Here is an 18973-nt window from a genome sequence, read left to right as displayed (position 1 = left end):
CGCGGCGGCGACGGTGGCCTAGGCAGGCCAAACCGCGAAGCGGAAAAGGAGGACGGAGGAGAGGAGAACCTCGAGACCGGGTGAAGGAGGGATTAAGGATTCGACCTCAGCGCCCCTGTAGGGAGGAGGAGGCGGTGGTTACCTTCCTTTCCAACAGAGGCAGGCCGACCTTGCTTCACCCTCCCCGCCAAGTCACCTCTTCGCAGGCAAAAAAGGAGCCGGTTTGGCCAAGCCCGACCCAGCCCTGGCTCCTCCGCCAGCTTCCTTCGCAAGCGGGCACGTTTTAACTTGCCCCCGGGGGCTAAACCGGAGGCGCTGCTTAGTGGGTTACTAAAGAGCACGCCGTTAAATCGGGTGGCTAACTCTTTTCCACGCCCTCGCCCCCCGCGGCAGGACCCCTGTGCCTTTAACAGCTGCTTGGAATGCAGAAGGAGAACCGTTTCCATTACCCCAGGGAAGAAGAGGTCATCTCCTGCCCAGGCCGAACTGCTACACCTATAGCATTGCCATTAGCTAGTCTAAACCAGGCTTCCTCAACCTCGGCCCTCCAGATGTTTTGAGACTACAATTCCCAGCATCCCTGACCACTGGTCCTGCTAGCTAGGGATCATGGGAGCTGTAGGTCAAAAACATCTGGAGGGCCGAGGATGAGGAAGCCTGGTGTAAATTCTCAGGGGCCTTTTTTCCAAGCTTGCCTGGCTCCTGGCTGGATTTTCCAGTGGTATTGTTATTTTATTATTTATTAAATTTATATACTGCCGTACTTCTCGGGGTGGTTCACGAGATAAAAATGAAAGACAGAATGCAGGCATTTCTACTTTTATCTAATTAGACCATTTTTGTAGCATCCCTTCAATCAAGACCTAGTTCCCTTGAATTTCAGATATTTTTTAAAATGCCGCTCCAGTGTGTACTCATGCATAATAAATGCAAAATTAGTAGTGATCATGACTCTAGAGAGAATTATTCCCTATGCGGTGTGAACTGCCTATTTCTTGCAGTAATAAATATGATACCTGGAATTATATCTGATATTAGTCTGCATCCTTTTAAAAATGCACACAGTCAGATCCGATTAAAGTTTGCTTGAGAACATCCCATACTGTTCAGTAGGATTTACTTCCTGAAGAAAGCCCATGAACATGAAGGATGTTTGTAATCCCTGCATAGTCTTACACTGCAAGTGCCTGCATTGGTTTCCATATTCTAAAACAGTATACCTTACAGCGATAAGGCTGCTGTAAACACTTACCTGGGAGTAAGCAACACTGAACACAGTGGGGCTTAGTTTCAAGTAAACATTTAGGAATTGTGCTGTGGAGGGAGGTTTCACTCAAAATTCTGTCATCTGGGCTACCATTTTGTTCCAAAATTTAACAAAATTATGCCAACGGTTTTTAGCAGATACAGTGCTTGCCGTTTTTCTGTGTGTACCCCTTCTTTCACTGTTTTGTGCTTCAGAACTTTAGTGAACATTTTAATATATGCAATATATTTCATTTTTTCCAAATTAAAAGAGGTTGGGTTGGCGAGAAGGTGGGATGGCACCATTTATTTGGCATTTATTTAAATAGTCCATTTATGGAATTGTTCCCTTTCGTTCCCTCTCACCTCTTGTGCTAGGTTTGGCTCTTAATTCCTGGCTCATTATCTGATCCTAGCTGCGTATCCTTGTTTATCTACTGCCATTAAGCCAGACTTCCCTGGTTCACACACAGTGGGGAACTCTGGCTTAATACAATGCAGTCCTGTTTCCATAAAACATAGTTTATGATACTAAGAAAGATTTTTGAACCTAGATTATAGGTTCAATGCAATTTCACATTTTCAAAATACAGACATTGATTCATCACCTCTATACTCCTGTTTCTGGGTAGCAATGACTTCCAGGGAAATATTATACATTCCAGGTAGATGGCCATTCAGACTGGTTAAGGTGACTCTTCTGTAGCTAATTGCCCATTAGTCAACTTGAAAGGGTCAGCCCTGTCATTAGGCATAGAACAGCAAACTGCTTATATTATAATTTGTATTTTTAGTGTCCAGGAATGAGAGAGGCACATGTTGTAAGTTTCTGTTTCAGGTGCCGAAACGACTTTACCAACCTTAGGTAATGCACTCCTTGACTTGGAGCATTATTTGCTGCTCTATGTCAGACAGCAAATATTTTGTTTTGGCTCTGAACTTTGATTATATCCATAACCCACCAGACTCAGATTGCAACCTTATTCTGGTTCGTCAGAAGTGGCTTAGTCATGCTCACCACATGACCCAGAAGCTGGCGAGATGAGCGCCACAACCCCAGAGTCATCTGCGACTGGACCTAGCGGTCAGGGTCCCTTTACCTTTACCTGCAAACAAGATGCACTGAAATCTGCAATACATATTTCTGAATAGACACCCTTTACTATTTTAACCTATTGCTGTATAGACTGGGCCTGTTAATTTGGCTTCAGTGTGGTGTAGTGGTTAAGAGCGGTAGTCTCGTAATCTGGTGAGCCGGGTTCGCGTCTCCGCTCCTCCACATGCAGCTGCTGGGTGACCTTGGGCCAGTCACACTTCTCTGAAGTCTCTCAGCCTCACTCACCTCACAGAGTGTTTGTTGTGGGGAGGAAGGGAAAGGAGAATGTTAGCCGCTTTGAGGCTCCTTAACAAGGGAGTGAAAGGCGGGATATCAAATCCAAACTCTTCTCTTCTTCTTCTGAAATTTGTCCAGGATCTGGTTGCCTCTTTTATCTTTTAATTGCTACTCCTAAAGGATGGGTGGGAAGAGAGGGCAATGACTCATCCCCCTATTTCTAACTAGCTGGGTTGGGTCCTTGGATAAGGGAACATGCACCTGGAAGCCCAGGGGAGAAACAGTTGTAATTCCCAAGTGAGGCCTGCGGCTGAAAAGCTTCACAAAGGATGGGAACATACTGATCCACACCTTTGTAATCAACAGAACCTGTTAGTTTGTTTGTGATAGAGGTGCAGGTTGGCTTGTTCATTTTAATGCTTTAGGCCAAGTCCTGACAAAGGTTCTAATCCCAGCGCTGGCTTTTTTTGGAAGAACGTTCCACTGAACTTGGCGAGGCTTCCTTCTGAGTAAACATGGTGGGTGTGGGTATGGGGGAGAGAGAGAGAGAGCAGTTAGAAAGTGCAGTGCTTGCCACACTCCCTGAAAGGTTATCACTAAAAAAAACCTGGGCGTGCAGTATGTTATGATGCGCCACTACCTCATAGGAGAAGAAAGTGGCTGCCCCTATGTGCTTTGGCACCAGAGGCCCAGGTGTCCACAGTAGCTAGGAATGCCTTTTACCGACTTTGGCTGCTATTACAGCTGTGGCTTTCCCTTAGACTGGGATGGCTTAACCACAGGAGTCCAGGCTTTGGTAATTTTAATATTGGATTGCTGCAATGTACTCTATTTTGGCCTTTCCTTATGGTTGGTCCAGAAACTAAATAAAAAAAGGTAAATGAAGAGAAAGTACACACATGCCCCACTTTTCAAATGCTTGCTCTACATTCATTCATTCATTCATTCATTCATTCATTTATCTGAATACAAGGAATTAGTACCCAAATCTTACTATACACACCACAGATTCAGATATCCGAATAGCTGGAGTTTGCCTGCTTCCTTATTTGCTTGTGCTTTCCTGGTAGGTGGCAGCCATTTGGGGGCAGAAACTAGGGAGAGAAGGAGATTGGACAAATTAGTTTTTCCTTTCTCTCTTTTGTTGGTTGGCTGTAGCCATGTCGGGAAGCACTAGAGAAAGGAGAGATTGGACCACTCACAGATTTAAAATGTTCCCATGGGGGAAAAAATCAGAATTGTCAGCTCGTGATACAAACTCTCAGCTACCAAACAATTTCATGGGAACCCACAGCGTTCAGAAAGCAGGACCTGCATGAACTTCCTTGCACAGGACAGAGTTAAACTGTGGAACTCACTCCTGAGGGAGTCATGGCTGCCAATTTATTATGGCTTTGCAAGAGGATTAATAAATAAATTATCCAATTAAAATAAAAAACTAAAATTAAAAAAACCCAAATTATAGTCCAAATTATAATTATTAATTTTTCGGAGCTCCCCACAGTCTGGATCTCTGAAGCATATCTCCACATATCAGTCCTGCCTCTCCTTGTTGTTTCCATATTTTCCACATCTTGATTTTGACATTTTATAATTCTCCGTCCCTGAGTCCACGATTCTCAATCATGTCAAACATCACCTACTTTCATCTATCGAATACAGCTTTGTTAGTATATATTTTTCCAACTGTCTTTTTATCAGGAGTATTATGATTTGATATATTAATTGGATGTTTTTTATTGGAAAATCAATAAAAGTGATTATAAATAAATAAATAAATAAATTCGTGGAGGAGGCATGGTTGGAGGCAGCAACTGAATACCAGTAGCTGGAAACTACAGGAGGGGAGAGTGTTTCTGTGCTTGAATTCTGCTTGCGGGTTTTCCAGAGGCCTCTGACTAGCTTCTGTGGGAACGGGATGCCGGACGCGATGGACCATTGCCCTGATCCACCAGGTTCTTTTTGTCACTACAGAATGTTGCAGCACAGTTGCTGACAGGAATGAAATATTACACCTCTGCCCAAAGATTTGGCTGCCAATTTCATTACCAAGCCAAATTCAATGTGATACTTTTTAGCGTAGTATAGTATTTATTGTTTTATTTATTCGATTTCTGCCCCACACCTTATTTCAAAGGAGCCTAGGGTGGCAAATACTAATACAATTTAAACTTCTTTTAAAAACAGTTTAAACCTCTTGGGGCTCCAACTCCCATCACCCCCACTTTAGGCAATGGTCAAGGGTTATAGTTGTATTCCAACATCTGGGCACCTAAGTTTGAAGAACACTTTGCTATGATATGCAGCCAACGTGAAAATTGTGGAATGCGTGAGATATGGGTGAGCCACACCTGCAGATAAGCCAAAGCCAGGCACTTGGAAAACATCTCATACTATTATGTAGACCATCTGGTTGAACTCCTTGAGCCAAAATTCCTATATATGCAACTATCCCTTAAAACACTCCCTAGTGTATTTTGCTAGACCTCTTATAAATTCAGGGACTCTTTTGTACACGCACACAGCAAAACACATGGCACCTTGTTGTGAGTAAAAGCTGTAATTTTATTTTTTTATTTTTTAAAAGCTAAACCAGCACCCACCCCTTGAAGTATACCTATGAATGCTGTCACGCTGGCTACATTTCATTAAATGGACACACTGCAGAAATTCACACTTCAGCCTGTGAGTCACATCATGCCTAAGGCCAAAGGATATCCGGCAGCACACACCTTTGGCTTATTATGGCTTAGTGTAAAAGAAGAAATGAAAGAGATGAAGCCATGCATGTTGTCACCTCTGCTAACCATAAGCAGCAGTTTACCGTCTTCTCATTGTGTGTGTATGTATAATTGTATGATCTCTTCTATCCCTTAAATATTTTAAAGTCACAACCTCTATGGTACTCACAGGTGGATATTATGCTCCAAATTCATGTTTCTTAAAAAAAAGGGGAGGGGGGAGAGAATCTTGACCATGATGAAACATCTTGTGTTACATTGTTAGTTTTTGGGTTTGTTTGGTTGTTTTTTTTAAAAAAAACTTCAGTTTCTTTGTTCTTTCAACTAGCAGTCTTACCAGACTATTTATTTCTGCACTCTGTACCAAACTCCAACAACAATAATAAATATAATTGCCTACTTACTCTTTGGGACCAATCAAACCATATACCTCGGTTTAAGAACAGACCTGTTTACGAACTATTTGGTATAAGAACTCCGCAAAACCGGAAGTACTGTTTTGGTTAGTGAACTTTACCTCGGTCTATGAACGGAAGCCAAACAGTGGAAGGGCACCAGCAGTGGGAGGCCTCATTAGGGAAAGCGTGCCTCAGTTTAAGAACGGCTTTGGTTTAATAACAGACTTCCGGAAAGGATTAAGTTCATAAACCAAGGTACCACTGTATTTCTACTACACAAGCGAAGACAAAGGAATAGAATCTGCCTGCTCATATGATGCTGTTGTGAAATTCTCCAAAGTAGGCAATGCAAGAATCTGTAGAATGATTCTTAGCTCATCCAAAGAAATTTTCTAGATGCCAGGGAGCTGAACCAGCTATAATATCCTAAACAGATAGTGATAACATTCAACAAGGCAGAACAGCCCAAAGTAACATTTCTTCAAGCCACGAGAATAGGAAAAAACGGTTCATTTGACAGATGAAAAGAATTACAGTAGAATGCAACCCTAGAATATAAATGGACACGAGGAACTGCTTTTTTTTTAAGCGTGTGGGGAGGAGATAAAGGCCAGATATAAATATGAGAACACACTGACCTTATGCAATATTTCTTTTTGTTGTTACAGAAATAAAACCATAAAAGCAAATATTATGTCAGAAAGAATAATGATTTCAAGAGAGTTTTGCATACAAGCCAATGAGGATTGTCAGCTAATATCCATTTAGAATGACCTTGTTTATCTCTCTGTTGTAGGCCAGCCTTCTCCAAGCTGTTATGGGCTACAGTTTCCATCAGCCCCAGCATGGCTAATGGTCAGGGAGGATAGGAGTATTAGTCCAAAACATCTGAGGTTACCAGCTGGGGGAAAGCTACTGTATGCTTATTTATTTGTAAACCGCAGGCACCCAAGACAACTCTCACAGTCCTTATTAAAAAGTAAAGGACCCCTGGACAGTTAAGTCCAGTAGAATTTGACTATGGGGTGCAGCACTCATTTCCGCTTTCAGGCCGAGGGAGCAGGTGTTTGTCCGCAGACAGCTTTTCCTGGTCATGTGGCCAGCATGACTAAATGGCTTCTGGCACACAGAACACCATGACGAGTGCCAGAGCGCACAGAAACATCATTTACCTTCCCGCCACAGTGGTACCTGTTTATCTACTTGCACTGGTATGCTTTCAAACTGCTAGGTTGGCGGGAGCTGGGACAAATCAACGGGATCTCATCCTGGATTCAAACTGCCGACCTTATGACCAGCAAACCCAAGAGGCTCAGTGGTTTAGACCACAGCGCCACCCGTGTCCCCTCAGCCAATAAATGACAGAGCTTCTGTGACTGCTGGATAGTTCTTGGTTGTATGCCACCCCGGTCTTTGAAAGGTGAGAGATTCCAGGCACTTACCCAGGGTTCAGTTTCCTTGGAATGAGGGCCAGTGGAGACTGTGGTCTCTTTAGGATATATGGTTTATTTACACATATATACAACCTGAGTCTAAGGCAGAGGGGTTCACGGTGGGAGATTAGCAGCCAAACCTAACAAATGCATATGCTTGCTAGTTTGCCTGAGAAGCAGCTAATGCCACGGAGCTGTATTGCTGATAATCAAATACTCAGACCATAGAAATACAATTGGTAGAGAGGGCTCTGTGTGACGTCATATTCCCCTCCTCTCCTGGAGAGGAAGAAGCATATAAGACCTCCTGTTCCTCTCTCTTCTGTTGATCAGAGTTGTATGCAGACATGCCTCTGCTTGCTCGAGCTTTAGACACTTGCCTGAAGCTGGTTATACTGTAAATAAATCATTTTGGATAATAAAGCAAGTATATCTTAAAGTTGTTGCCTGATTTTTTGTTAAGCGGGGTAAGGAGGAGGAAGCCAGCTTACTTTGCAGCTGGACTTGCTCAAAAACAGGGGTTTACAGCCTCATTCCTATGCTTTTAAATTGGCTGCCGATGATGGGATTTTGAAATTCTGTTCTACCTACACACATGGGGGCCTGGAGGGATAAACTGAATTACTATATCCTCTCCTTTTCATTAAAACCCATCCCACATTAACACCCCAACAGATCTTGCTTCTCCATTAGCCACAGCCTTGGGTTCCAGCGCAAATCAAGCACTGGTCTGTATTCAGCTTCTCAGCCTGCTTTATTACTGCTCAGCTCTCTCATACAACTCTGACCACTGTCTTTCTAACCACCAGCCAGGCGAGAGGAAAATCCCACCCATTTGCCCTATGGTACACAGCAACTTTGTTGGTTGTGCTAATCATGGTGTTTAAGTGGCCAGCTAAGACCACTGTATTGCAACTGTCTAAAGTGACTAGTTGTGACAGCTTGCTCTCATACCTCTATCCCCAGAGATAGTAAAGGTAAAGGGACCCCTGACCATTAGGTCCAGTTGTGACCGACTCCGGGGTTGCGGCGCTCATCTCGCTTTATTGGCCGAGGGAGCCGGAGCGGTACCTATTTATCTACTTGCACTTTGACGTGCTTTCGAACTGCTAGGTTGGCAGGAGCTGGGACCAAGCAATGGGAGCTCACCCCGTCGCGGGGATTTGAACTGCCAACCTTCTGATCATCAAGTCCTAGGCTCTGTGGTTTAACCCACAACGCCACCCGTGTCCCCCCACAGCACCACCCATGTCCCATCCCCAGAGATACAGGAACTCAATAATTAGAAGGGACACAGGGCATGATGCAGACTGACCCAAACCTGCAACAATATATAACTGATGCACATTTCAGCTTCTTTTACTGCTTTAACAGTAGAATGTGATAAATTGGATCTGCCACAATTCTGCATTCTGGGAAGTAGGTTGAAGCTCATTTTGTTCATGGTGAAGCAGTAGCTTAAGTATTTCACTACAAGCCCATATTGTGAGTCAGTACATCAACCTTCAAAAAGTGGGTTGACTGATAGCATGCTGCCTTACAAGCTGTGTTTATGATGCAGAAGCTCTCTTCTCCCTCCTTCATCTTCCTGCAAGCAAAACAGCAACCCAGATGAATCATTTCAGTGAAATTCCTAGCCTGACTGGCCTACAGGTCACATTCTAGCTCACACCAATGAACAGAGCAACTGATTCTTAGAGACACTTCATGTTACCTCAGGAGAAAGCTGTGTCCATACAAAAGCACTTGAAACCAAACCCATGATAGCCCTTAATCCATTGTGAGTTTTATACATCCTTCACCACACATGAGATTCAGCTTTCAGACCATGATGGGAAATGTCAGAGAAATAGTGCTTCCCAATATTATTTCTTACAAAAATATTCATCACTCTTTCAGTCCTACTTTGATCGCCCTGCCTTCTGTCCTGCCAGTCCGGATGGGCACCAGTCATGACTGGTGTTAGGACTGCAGCCACACAGGTTGAGCTGCCTTATAGTTAAAGGGCTTGGAATTAAGCCAGAATTATATGAATAGGACCTGCAAAACTGAAATCCCTATAAAATGAGCAGATCCCTTGCAAACTCTGAGGTAGCCCAATGGCATCTGTATGCAAAGGGGATTAGACTAGTTGATCTGTATGCCTCATTTACAAACATTTAGTGCCCAAAGCTGTTTGTGTGTGTTGAGCAACGGAGAACAGATATAGTGCATTGATATGGACTGCACGCCAATCTAAAGCAATTGGCATCACCTGGTGGCAGACTTTGAGAACAATGTGGACAATTTTCAGCCCTTGCAACCCTCACTCCGGCAGAGGTTTATGTTATGACGCTCACTGGGTCACCTTGGGTCAGTTATTCTCTCATCACCAATCCACTCCACATGGCTGTTGTGAGAATAAAGCAGGGAGGGGAATCATGTATGCTGCCTAAGGTTCATGGGAGGTAGATTGGGGTAAAGATTAGATGTTCATGGTTGTTAGTCAACAGCATCTTTCTAATGCTGCTAATGAATATATTTATAGAATCATGTCTAAATAATAAATAGCAAAACGAAGGGGCTTTCTCTTAAATTGAAAATGTAAGTCAAGTTGGCAATCACTGATTATACAAAAATAAGGGTGACTTCAGAAACTGGCTCCTTCCAGAAACTGGACACTCTTCCAGCAGCACAACCACTCCAAGTTGTCTTAGAGCAGTGGTGGCCAAACTTGGCCCTCCAGCTGTTCTGGGACTACAATTCCCATAATCCCTAACCACAGGTCATGTTAGCTAGGGATGATGGGAGTTGTAGTCCAAAACAGCTGGAGGGCCAAGTTTGGCCACCACTGTCTTAGAGGTTCCATGCTGCAGTCATTGCCTTGTTAAGTTCTGTATAAGTGAGGCTATCAACCAGCTCTCTCTCTCTCTTTTTTATAAGATATTTATTAAGATTTTCAAAGCATTACAAAATAAAAAGGAAAAAATACAAAATTTTTAAAAAATGGTTAAAATCTTTTTTTAAAAAATTTTGTATTTTTTCCTTTTTTCCTTTTTATTTTGTAATGCTTTGAAAATCTTAATTAGGAAATGTTACGCTTCTGCAACTTGATTAGGTAAATGATAAAGTAAGTTATGACAAAAAAAGGAGACAAATTTGAAACAAATATATTATGTTTATTATAAAGGTATTAAAATTGAATTACAATTTTTGAAATTGGTAACATAATAAATTGAAAGGTACAGTAAGTGGTGAAATAAGGTAATAAATTGCTGATATTGTTAGTTTAAAGAACGCAATGTTGGGAGGACGTGAGGAGGTCCATTGGAAGGTAACCTATAGAAAGATGATTTGAAACATATTTAACTTTTTCTTTTTCTTTATTCTTCTTTATTTTTTAAAAAAACTGTTTCTTGTTTTCTGCTTTGTAACTGAATTTGTGAACCTATGGAAAGAAACGCAATAAAAAATTTATATATATATAAAAAAAATGGTTAAAATCAACTCCATCTTTCCATTGCTTATTTTTCATTAGCTTATTTCCCGGACCTCCTCACACCTCCCTTTTTTGTATTCCAATTCGGTTTGTTGGTTCAGCAAATCTCTACCCTCTTTGTTTATCCTAGTCTTTAATTTTAAAATATTATGACATGAAGTTTTTACCTAAAAAATCCATTTTTCATATTCCCTTATAATATTACAGCTGAAAACCGCTTAATTTCTATCCAACATCATTCTAACATTCATCAATTTTACAATATTTCTGTAGATAGTCTTTAAATTTCTTCCAATCTTCTTCCACTGACTCTTCTCCCTGGTCTCGGATTCTGCCAGTCATTTCTGCCAGTTCTATATAGTCCATCACCTTCATCTGTCATTCTTCCAGAGTGGGTAGCTCTTGTGTCTTCCAGTACTTTGCAATAAGTATTCTTGCTGCTGTTGTGGCATACATAAAAAAAGTTCTGTCCTTCTTTGGCACCAATTGGCCAACTATGCCCAGGAGAAAGGCCTCTGGTTTCTTCAAGAAGGTATATTTAAATACCTTTTTTCAATTCATTATAGATCATCTTCCAGAAAGCCTTAATCCTTGGGCACGTCCACCAAAGGTGAAAGAATGTACCTTCAGTTTCTTTACATTTCCAACATTTATTATTGGGCAAATGATAGATTTTTGCAAGCTTGACTGGGGTCATGTACCACCTGTATACCATTTTCATAATATTCTCTCTTAAGGCATTACATGCCGTAAACTTCGTACCTGTGGTCCATAACTGTTCCCAGTCAGCCATCATTATGTTATGTCCAACATCTTGTGCCCATTTAATCATAGCCGATTTCACCGTTTCATCCTGAGTATTCCATTTCAACAGCAAGTTATACATTCTTGACAGATTCTTAGTTTTGGGTTCTAACAGTTCTGTTTCCAATTTTGATTTTTCCACCTGGAAGCCAATTTTCTTGTCCAGATTATATGCCTCCATTATCTGATAATAATGAAGCTAATCTCGCACTTTGTTTTTTAATTTTTCAAAACTCTGCAATTTCAGTCTATCTCCATCTTGTTCCAAAATTTCCCAATATTTTGGCCATTCGGCCTCCATATTGAGCCTTTTCAGAGCTTTCGCTTCCATCGGTGACAACCACCTTGGGGTTTTATTTTCCAATAAATCCTTATATCTTATCCAAACATTAAACAGTGCTTTCCTGACAATATGATTTTTAAATGCTTTATGTGCTTTGACCTTATCATACCACAGATATGCATGCCATCCAAATACGTTGTTAAAACCTTCTAAATCCAAAATGTCTGTATTTTCAAGAAGTAGCCATTCTTTCAACCAGCAAAAAGCTGCTGATTCATAGTAAAGTTTAAAGTCTGGCAGGGCAAATCCACCCCTTTCCTTTGCATCAGTTAATATCTTAAATTTTATTCTGGGCTTCTTGCCCTGCCAGACAAATCTAGAAATATCTCTCTGCCACTTTTGAAACAGTCCATCTTGTCCACAATTTGCAATGTTTGAAACAAAAACAACATTCTAGGCAATACATTCATTTTTATCGCAGCAATACGGCCTAGCAGTGAAAGCTTCAAATTTGACCAAATTTCTAAGTCTTTTTTCACTTCCGTCCAACATTTTTCATAATTGTCTTTAAATAAGTTCCCATTTTTGGCTGTCATATTAATCCCCAGGTATTTCACTTTCTTAACCACTGTCAAGCCTGTCTCATTCTGAAACCTCTCTCTCTCAATCAGTGTTAAATTTTTCTCTAAAACCTTGGTTTTTAACTTACTCAGTTTAAATCCTGCCACCTGACCAAATTCTTGAATTAATTCTAAAACCCTTTGAGTACTAGATTCTGGCTCCTGTAGCGTCAATACTAAGTCATCTGCAAATGCTCTCAGTTTGTACTGTTTAGCTCCGACCTGTATACCTTTAACCCGCTGGTCCCTTCTAATCATGTTCAGCAAAACCTCCAGGACCGATATAAAAAGCAATGGGGAAATTGGGCAACCTTGTCTTGTCCCTTTTTCTATCTTAAATTCTTCCGTCACCACATTATTTACAATTAGTTTAGCCTTTTGTTCCGAATAAATTGCACTTATACCGTTTTCAAAACCTTGGCCTACCCCCATCCCCTGTAGGTTCTTCTTCATAAAACTCCAAGAGATATTATCAAAAGCTTTCTCCGCGTCCACAAATATCAAAACTGCTTTAGTATTTATGTTCACTTCTAGTTTTTCCAAAATATCAATTATATTCCTCAAATTGTCAGACAAGTGTCTTCCCGGGAGAAAGCCCGCTTGGTCTTTATGAATCTCTTCCATCAACACTTTTTTTCAATCTCTTGGCCAAAATGTCTGCAAAGATTTTGTAATCCACATTAAGTAATGATATGGGGCAGTAGTTCTTAAGCTGAGTCTTTTCAGTCTGTTTTCGGTATAAGTGTAATGTACACTTCCAGGACTCTGGTGCCCTTTTCCCTTCCAATATTTCATTGCAGACTTCCTTTAAAGGCTGTATTAACCACTCTTTCAAGGATCTATAATATCTAGAAGTCAGCCCATCCGGTCCTGGAGATTTGCCCAATTGCATGTTTTGGATGGCACCTTCTACTTCCTGTTCAGTTATTTTATAATTCAACATTAATTTACTTTCTTGAGAGATTTTTTGTAATCCATTTGTCTTCAGAAATCGGTCTATGTTCTTTCTGTGGCCCTTGTGTGTATAGTTGTTTAAAATACCTCTGGATCTATCAACCAGCACTCTCATGCAAATGCAAGTTCCAGGACATTCTGAGCTCTTAATAAGAAGGAAGCAGTACCCACGGTGCAAATTACTGGTAAGTCATGGCAGTGGGTACTACACAAGAACTCCAAAAAAGATGGGAGTTGACAGTTGCCTGTCAAAGTTGCTCTATGGGAGTGTTAGCCCTTCCATTACGACGCGGACTTGATTTTTTTGTTTCGCCCAAAGGTATCCATTACTGATAGGACACAATTCTACCTTATTCTTGCTACCTGAAAGTTGGAAAATGCAGAGTCAAGGCAGAATGCCAGTATCCCATCTTCCCCACCAAGACCCCACCATGGTCTTGGAAATCCACATTCTCAGGGAGTCCCATCCATGAACTATTTAGCAAGGGAAAAGGTACAGTTCTGCCAAAGAGGGTGGTGTGTATCATAACAACCTCCCTCTTCTAGAACTTTTACCGATTTGCAGCCACTTCACTAGGCTACAGTAGACACAACATGGTCCCAAATGAGTCAGCGGAGTGCCTAACTGCTATTTAGCTCCTCCTCTTCCAGAACTATCTTCCCTGGTCATTAAACATTTATGTAACTCATTAATGCCTATTTCCTATTCAGACTGTTTCCTTCCTATTCAACAGAGCAAGACTTACATTTTATAACCATTACTACAAGGAATGTGTGATGTAACTTGTACCCAATAAACATTTTTCATATGCCTTCTTTCAGAGAAATAATGGTTCATGGCCAGCTTTTAGCTGAAGACTATTTATTTTAATATTACACATTCTCCATTTTATAGCTACTGAGATAGGCTCTGTGGTTAAATGTTTACAAAAATACCAGTTTTGGGAAAAATTCAGAAAAAGAGAGAATGTACAGTAAAAATGAAATCTGGCATTTCTTTATACATTTTTTTTAAAAAAACATTTCAGCCTATTTACAGATGTATTAAAAGTCAAATATCCAGAAATCTTGGTCAAATGAAAATGTGCCCATTTCATTTCAGGGTTTCAGTTGTTCTCTCGATTACAAAACACTCTCTATGAAATTCATAATCTTGAAATATTATTTACAAAAATCCCCATACATAATTTTCTAGACTATATTTGAAACAAAACTCATAGAACTGTTTTAGGATGTACTTGGATTTGCCTTGGGGCCAAACACATATATGGAGGATGAGAGGAAAGAGATAAGGTATTCAGTACTTTGAAGATCCTTGCTGATGACTTACGCAGAGTTTTCCCTCTAATTCTTCGATGCCTATTGTTAAATTACAATGCATACATACAGTCCCTCCAAACCAGCCGTTTTGTCAAAAAGTAAGATGTCTTTAGTGGTATATTTTTCTGTCAGACCCCTATCTGGATTTTGAAAATAGCTTGATACAAATAGATGGTAGCCAAAAAGGGCTGAGGGAAGAAGCAGAAAAATTGAGGAAAAAGTGCCCCAATGAGAAGTGGAGTTTCTAGCATACTGGTGGTGTCAGTGCAGACAAAATGGGAAATTAGCCAACTGAACTAATTTTGATCTCTAACACAGAAGTGCTGGAATAGATTTTAACCAAGCAGGTTAGGATTACCATGCTAAGTTCCCTTCCAAATCCTAAGGCAGTGAATGAACATCATGAAGCATGCAAGAAATGAGAACTTACAAAAAGACTGAAGACTACAGAAGATACTGGATTGCTTCCTCCATTACATTGACAGAGCCTGCATCCCCATCAAGAACTTTTACTTTGTAGAATAACAAAGCAAAGCAAATGTAAAGCACATTGCTAAGGCTACATTTCAAAGTGAAGGTCTGGCATGGAGGGAGAGCATGTCTTAACCATTTCTCATTTTGTATCCTCTATCTTACCCCAAGCTGCTTTTAGCCCCATTAAGAAAAATATATTAATATCTGTATCTTTCCCTAGTGCAGGTAAAAGCATTTGGCTGCAATTTTCTGTGAAAAACTGAACCAGGCAAGAGAATAAATCCTGGTTTCCCTGTGCTGTTTTTTTTACTTTAAATTGGGAGTTTCAGTGGCTACACAGTATATCTAATCAACATCATGAGAAATAATAATGAAACTACCCATCATGTGCAAGTCCATCCCAATATACCTAACCTACACACAGATGGAGAGTGGGAGGGGCTTAATGTATAGTGCAGGACACTTTCCTGTATGAGCAAACTGGACCTTGTGTACTACTTTTAGCATGTATGCAGAAGACTGCCTATTGCCAGCTGGTTGAGCCTGGAGATAGGAGCTTCAAATATGAGTAAATCACAACAGGGAGTGGGAAGCCTTAATACTTTCTGCCAGGATAGCTGGAACACAGATCTACATTGCTTTGTACAATTATTCAAGACAAGAAAAATGCAGCAATTTTCAGATTTAACAGTGATTGACCTGTTCAGAGCACTCAGACGCCACGTTAGTTCTCAAAATTTCTTATTTACAATCATTAGAAATAATCATTAACTTTTTGATATATATGAAATGTCATTATTTTATGTATTTACAAAAAAAGCCTGTGTACAAAAATATACGATCATTTTATAGTATGAAATCCTTTCACATTCACTAGGTTAAAAGCGAAGCCCCCAAACTATTCAATTTATAGATATTAGAGGAAAAAATACATCTTGTGCCTCAAATGCTTGTATGAGGCCCTTGAGTAATATGTTAAGATATATGTATATAAGCTATTCACAGTCCTGAATAATTTTTCTGAAATGCTAAAAATGTTTGAAAATATCTCAAATGGATGCTTTCTGTGACTGTCAGAAAAGGGCATAATTTATCTGACTAGTCTCTTACTCTTGATTGAATGTCATCTTTTACCAACCAAGTTCAAACACCTAGCCTCATATATTACATGCACGCTGGCACATGCAACCTAAGAATCTAGATGTTGGAGATGTGTCATAATTGAAGTTCTGATTAACTATGAAAGCCTCTGAAAAATCAAACATTATTACCAAAAAGCACCTGAAGGTAAAGCCACAATACTATTTTGATTCTGCAGCCTCAGGTGCTAAAGTGAGTGTTTCATTACCGTCCTGACTTGGACTAGTCACTGGCTGTGCAGTTTTTATCTCTTTTGAAGCAACGGGTGCCAATGAAGGCATCACCTTAGTATTCTGTCCCTCTGATTCTAATGGAAAGTTAGCAGCTTTTAATCCAAGTGGTGCCAGTTTGGGCATAGGCCTCCATGCCATGTCAGCTTTGCCAGCTTCCAGGTTAGTTTTCATCTGCAGAATGGGAGGTGACACACTTCTTGTCTTTGCCACAGATTGCTCAGTTTTTCCACTTCCACAACTATTTGCCGCCGAGTGATCAGGATTTGGGTCCTTTACTTCAGATCCTAACATGATTTTTAAAGCATCAGAATCAGACGAAGGATCTCCCGAGTTCTTGTTGCCATCAGGTAGATCATCATCAGCCAAGTGAAGCAAAAGAGGAGTTATGGAATCACTGCTCTCTTGAACTATAGAAAGGTCCTTAAAGCTCCCACTCATGGCACCAAATGGAAAGGGAGAGCCTTCTGCAGTAGTTGATTGCCTGCGACTTTCCATATCTCCTAGAGAAAAGCCAGAGCTCAGGGAGTTGGGGAGTTCTGATATGTCTGAAGCATCGTCATTCAACTGCTGATTGAGAAATGCAATTTCATTCAGCAGGGAGGTGAGGGTTTCATCTGTGTCATCAGTCTCCTCTATGCCCATTAAGTCACTTGCATCCAGGGCTGGTTCATGTATTGCAGAGGCTACTTTTTGCAGCTCCGTTTCTATCCCAGAGTCATTGGGTTCATTAATTTGCAGCTTTTGAAATGAAGATTCTTTTGATTTTTGTCCATCACTTCCCTTGTTCATCTGTTTTAACCTTGCCTGATTTCCGGCTAACTCTTCAGGCTTTGTTGCAAATGGTTCTGGGGATGCCTTCAAACTAGAGATGTTTGTTATTTGTGGGAAATTCTCTTTTCGCTTAAGAGAATCATGTACTGCTCCAGTAGTGCCTCTCCCTTTTACAGAAGAAGGTTCTGCTTTTTCTGGTGACCGAAGATCAGTAGTTTTATGTGATACTACCTGCAAGGAAGACTCAGGTGTCTGGGAATCAGTATCCAAGGTTACATCAGGATTCTTATTTGCATCCAGGTTTAAATTTGTATCTTCCTCAGTAGCCAGTGATGTCACATTTACTATTCTTGGCATCATGAATGAGTCTTCACTTTCTGTAAGCCAGAACAAAGAAAGGCCTGTTAGAATACTGGAGACAGGATTTGTCCTAAACGGCTTCTCCAAGTGTAAACCACTTATCACTTCAACAGATCTCCTTCCTTGTTAGCCTCTATCTGTTCAGGCCTTATTAACATACCCTGAAGTTAGGGGGGGGGGGATTGCCCAATCCGCATCACTTCACAGTTATTTATAATAAACTTCATTTGCCATTTTGTTGACTACCCATTTTGTTGGCGTTTGAAATACAGGGGGTCAGCAGTACTTAGCTAATTGGGAACCACTGCTCTAGATTATTTATGAAGTTAAAAAACACCAAAGTATTACTTGGGGGATCCCAAGATTTCCCTTCTCCGTAAAAACTATCCATTTATGCCGCCTGCTCTTTAAGCAGTTGCTGATTCAGAAGAGGACTACCCTCTTTCCATAACCCTGATAACCAATACTCTTGAAGAACTCCAACAGCTGGGCGAGGCAGGACTTCCTTTTGCAGAAGTAGTAAAAAACATTTTCCTTCAGCAGGAATCAGGGTGGCAAGCCACATTTGGCCTGAGGGTCACTTTCACCTTTGGCCACCCGCTGTCCTTGAATGCAAGACTCATGTATGTGCAGTGTCCCCTCAAAAGAGTGGTTTGCATCCCTTTCAGGGTGAGGGGCTGGGTGTGTGTCTACTTTATTTCTCCTTTTTCTTTTTACAGTCCCAATCAGTGGACTGGCATGTGGACAAAAAGTAGAGCGGGGGGGGGGGGGACAACAAATTAGGACCCTGGACTGGGGTAAGGAAGTCCTATAAAAAAAGCTATTTAATAATAATTTCCACTATTTAAGCTGAGCAGATGTTAAGCTAACTGGTGTGTCATTTCACAGATTCTTCACTGAACCCATTTAAAAAGCTGTGTTACATCAGCTACTTTCTAATTCTCTGGTGCAGAAGTCAATTTCAGGAACAATCCTCTGCTGCCTGTATCATTTCTGGGGCAATTCACACTATGGAAACCTTGGGGCCACTGACAACAACTACTCATAGGTCCAGGCATACATGCCTCATCCTCAGAGGTGCTGGATGCCAGTTGTTCATAAGGTAATCTTTATACTGCCAAATACACCCCTACCCCAGCACTGTACATGTGAATATAATGAAGTTTTTGTTACTGCAGCCACATTTTAAAGCAGCACAGGCCACATTTGCATGGGAACACCTGTGAGACTGGAGACATACACTATGCTATGAACTTCTTTAGCTACAGTGATCGCAGATGTTGTGAGTCTTGTGGGCAGTGCTGGAAAAGTCTGAACTGTACATTTTTGGCAACAAAGGACTGTTGAGGTGAGACAGTAATATTTATTACATCCTGACAGGCTTAT

At 40.9% G+C, this 18973-nt stretch overlaps 1 protein-coding gene across 4 annotated transcripts in view; it reads right to left on the bottom strand.

The window, feature by feature from the left end:
• Positions 1 to 14134: 14134 nt before the first annotated feature.
• LOC309541330 (MAX gene-associated protein-like) overlaps positions 14135 to 18973 on the bottom strand; it is a 41997-nt gene continuing 37158 nt past the window's right edge. For all 4 annotated transcript variants that reach the window (XM_082239101.1, XM_082239098.1, XM_082239099.1 and 1 more), the window contains exon 25: positions 14135 to 17604. In XM_082239101.1, coding sequence (XP_082095227.1) covers positions 16385 to 17604 — 1220 coding nt within the window. In that variant the 3' untranslated portion in view covers positions 14135 to 16384. The remainder of the gene's footprint in view (positions 17605 to 18973) is intronic.

This window comes from Podarcis vaucheri (assembly GCF_965113315.1).
Source record: "Podarcis vaucheri genome assembly, chromosome: 1".
Taxonomy (NCBI): domain Eukaryota; kingdom Metazoa; phylum Chordata; class Lepidosauria; order Squamata; family Lacertidae; genus Podarcis; species Podarcis vaucheri.
This window is presented reverse-complemented; position numbering and strand designations above follow the sequence as displayed.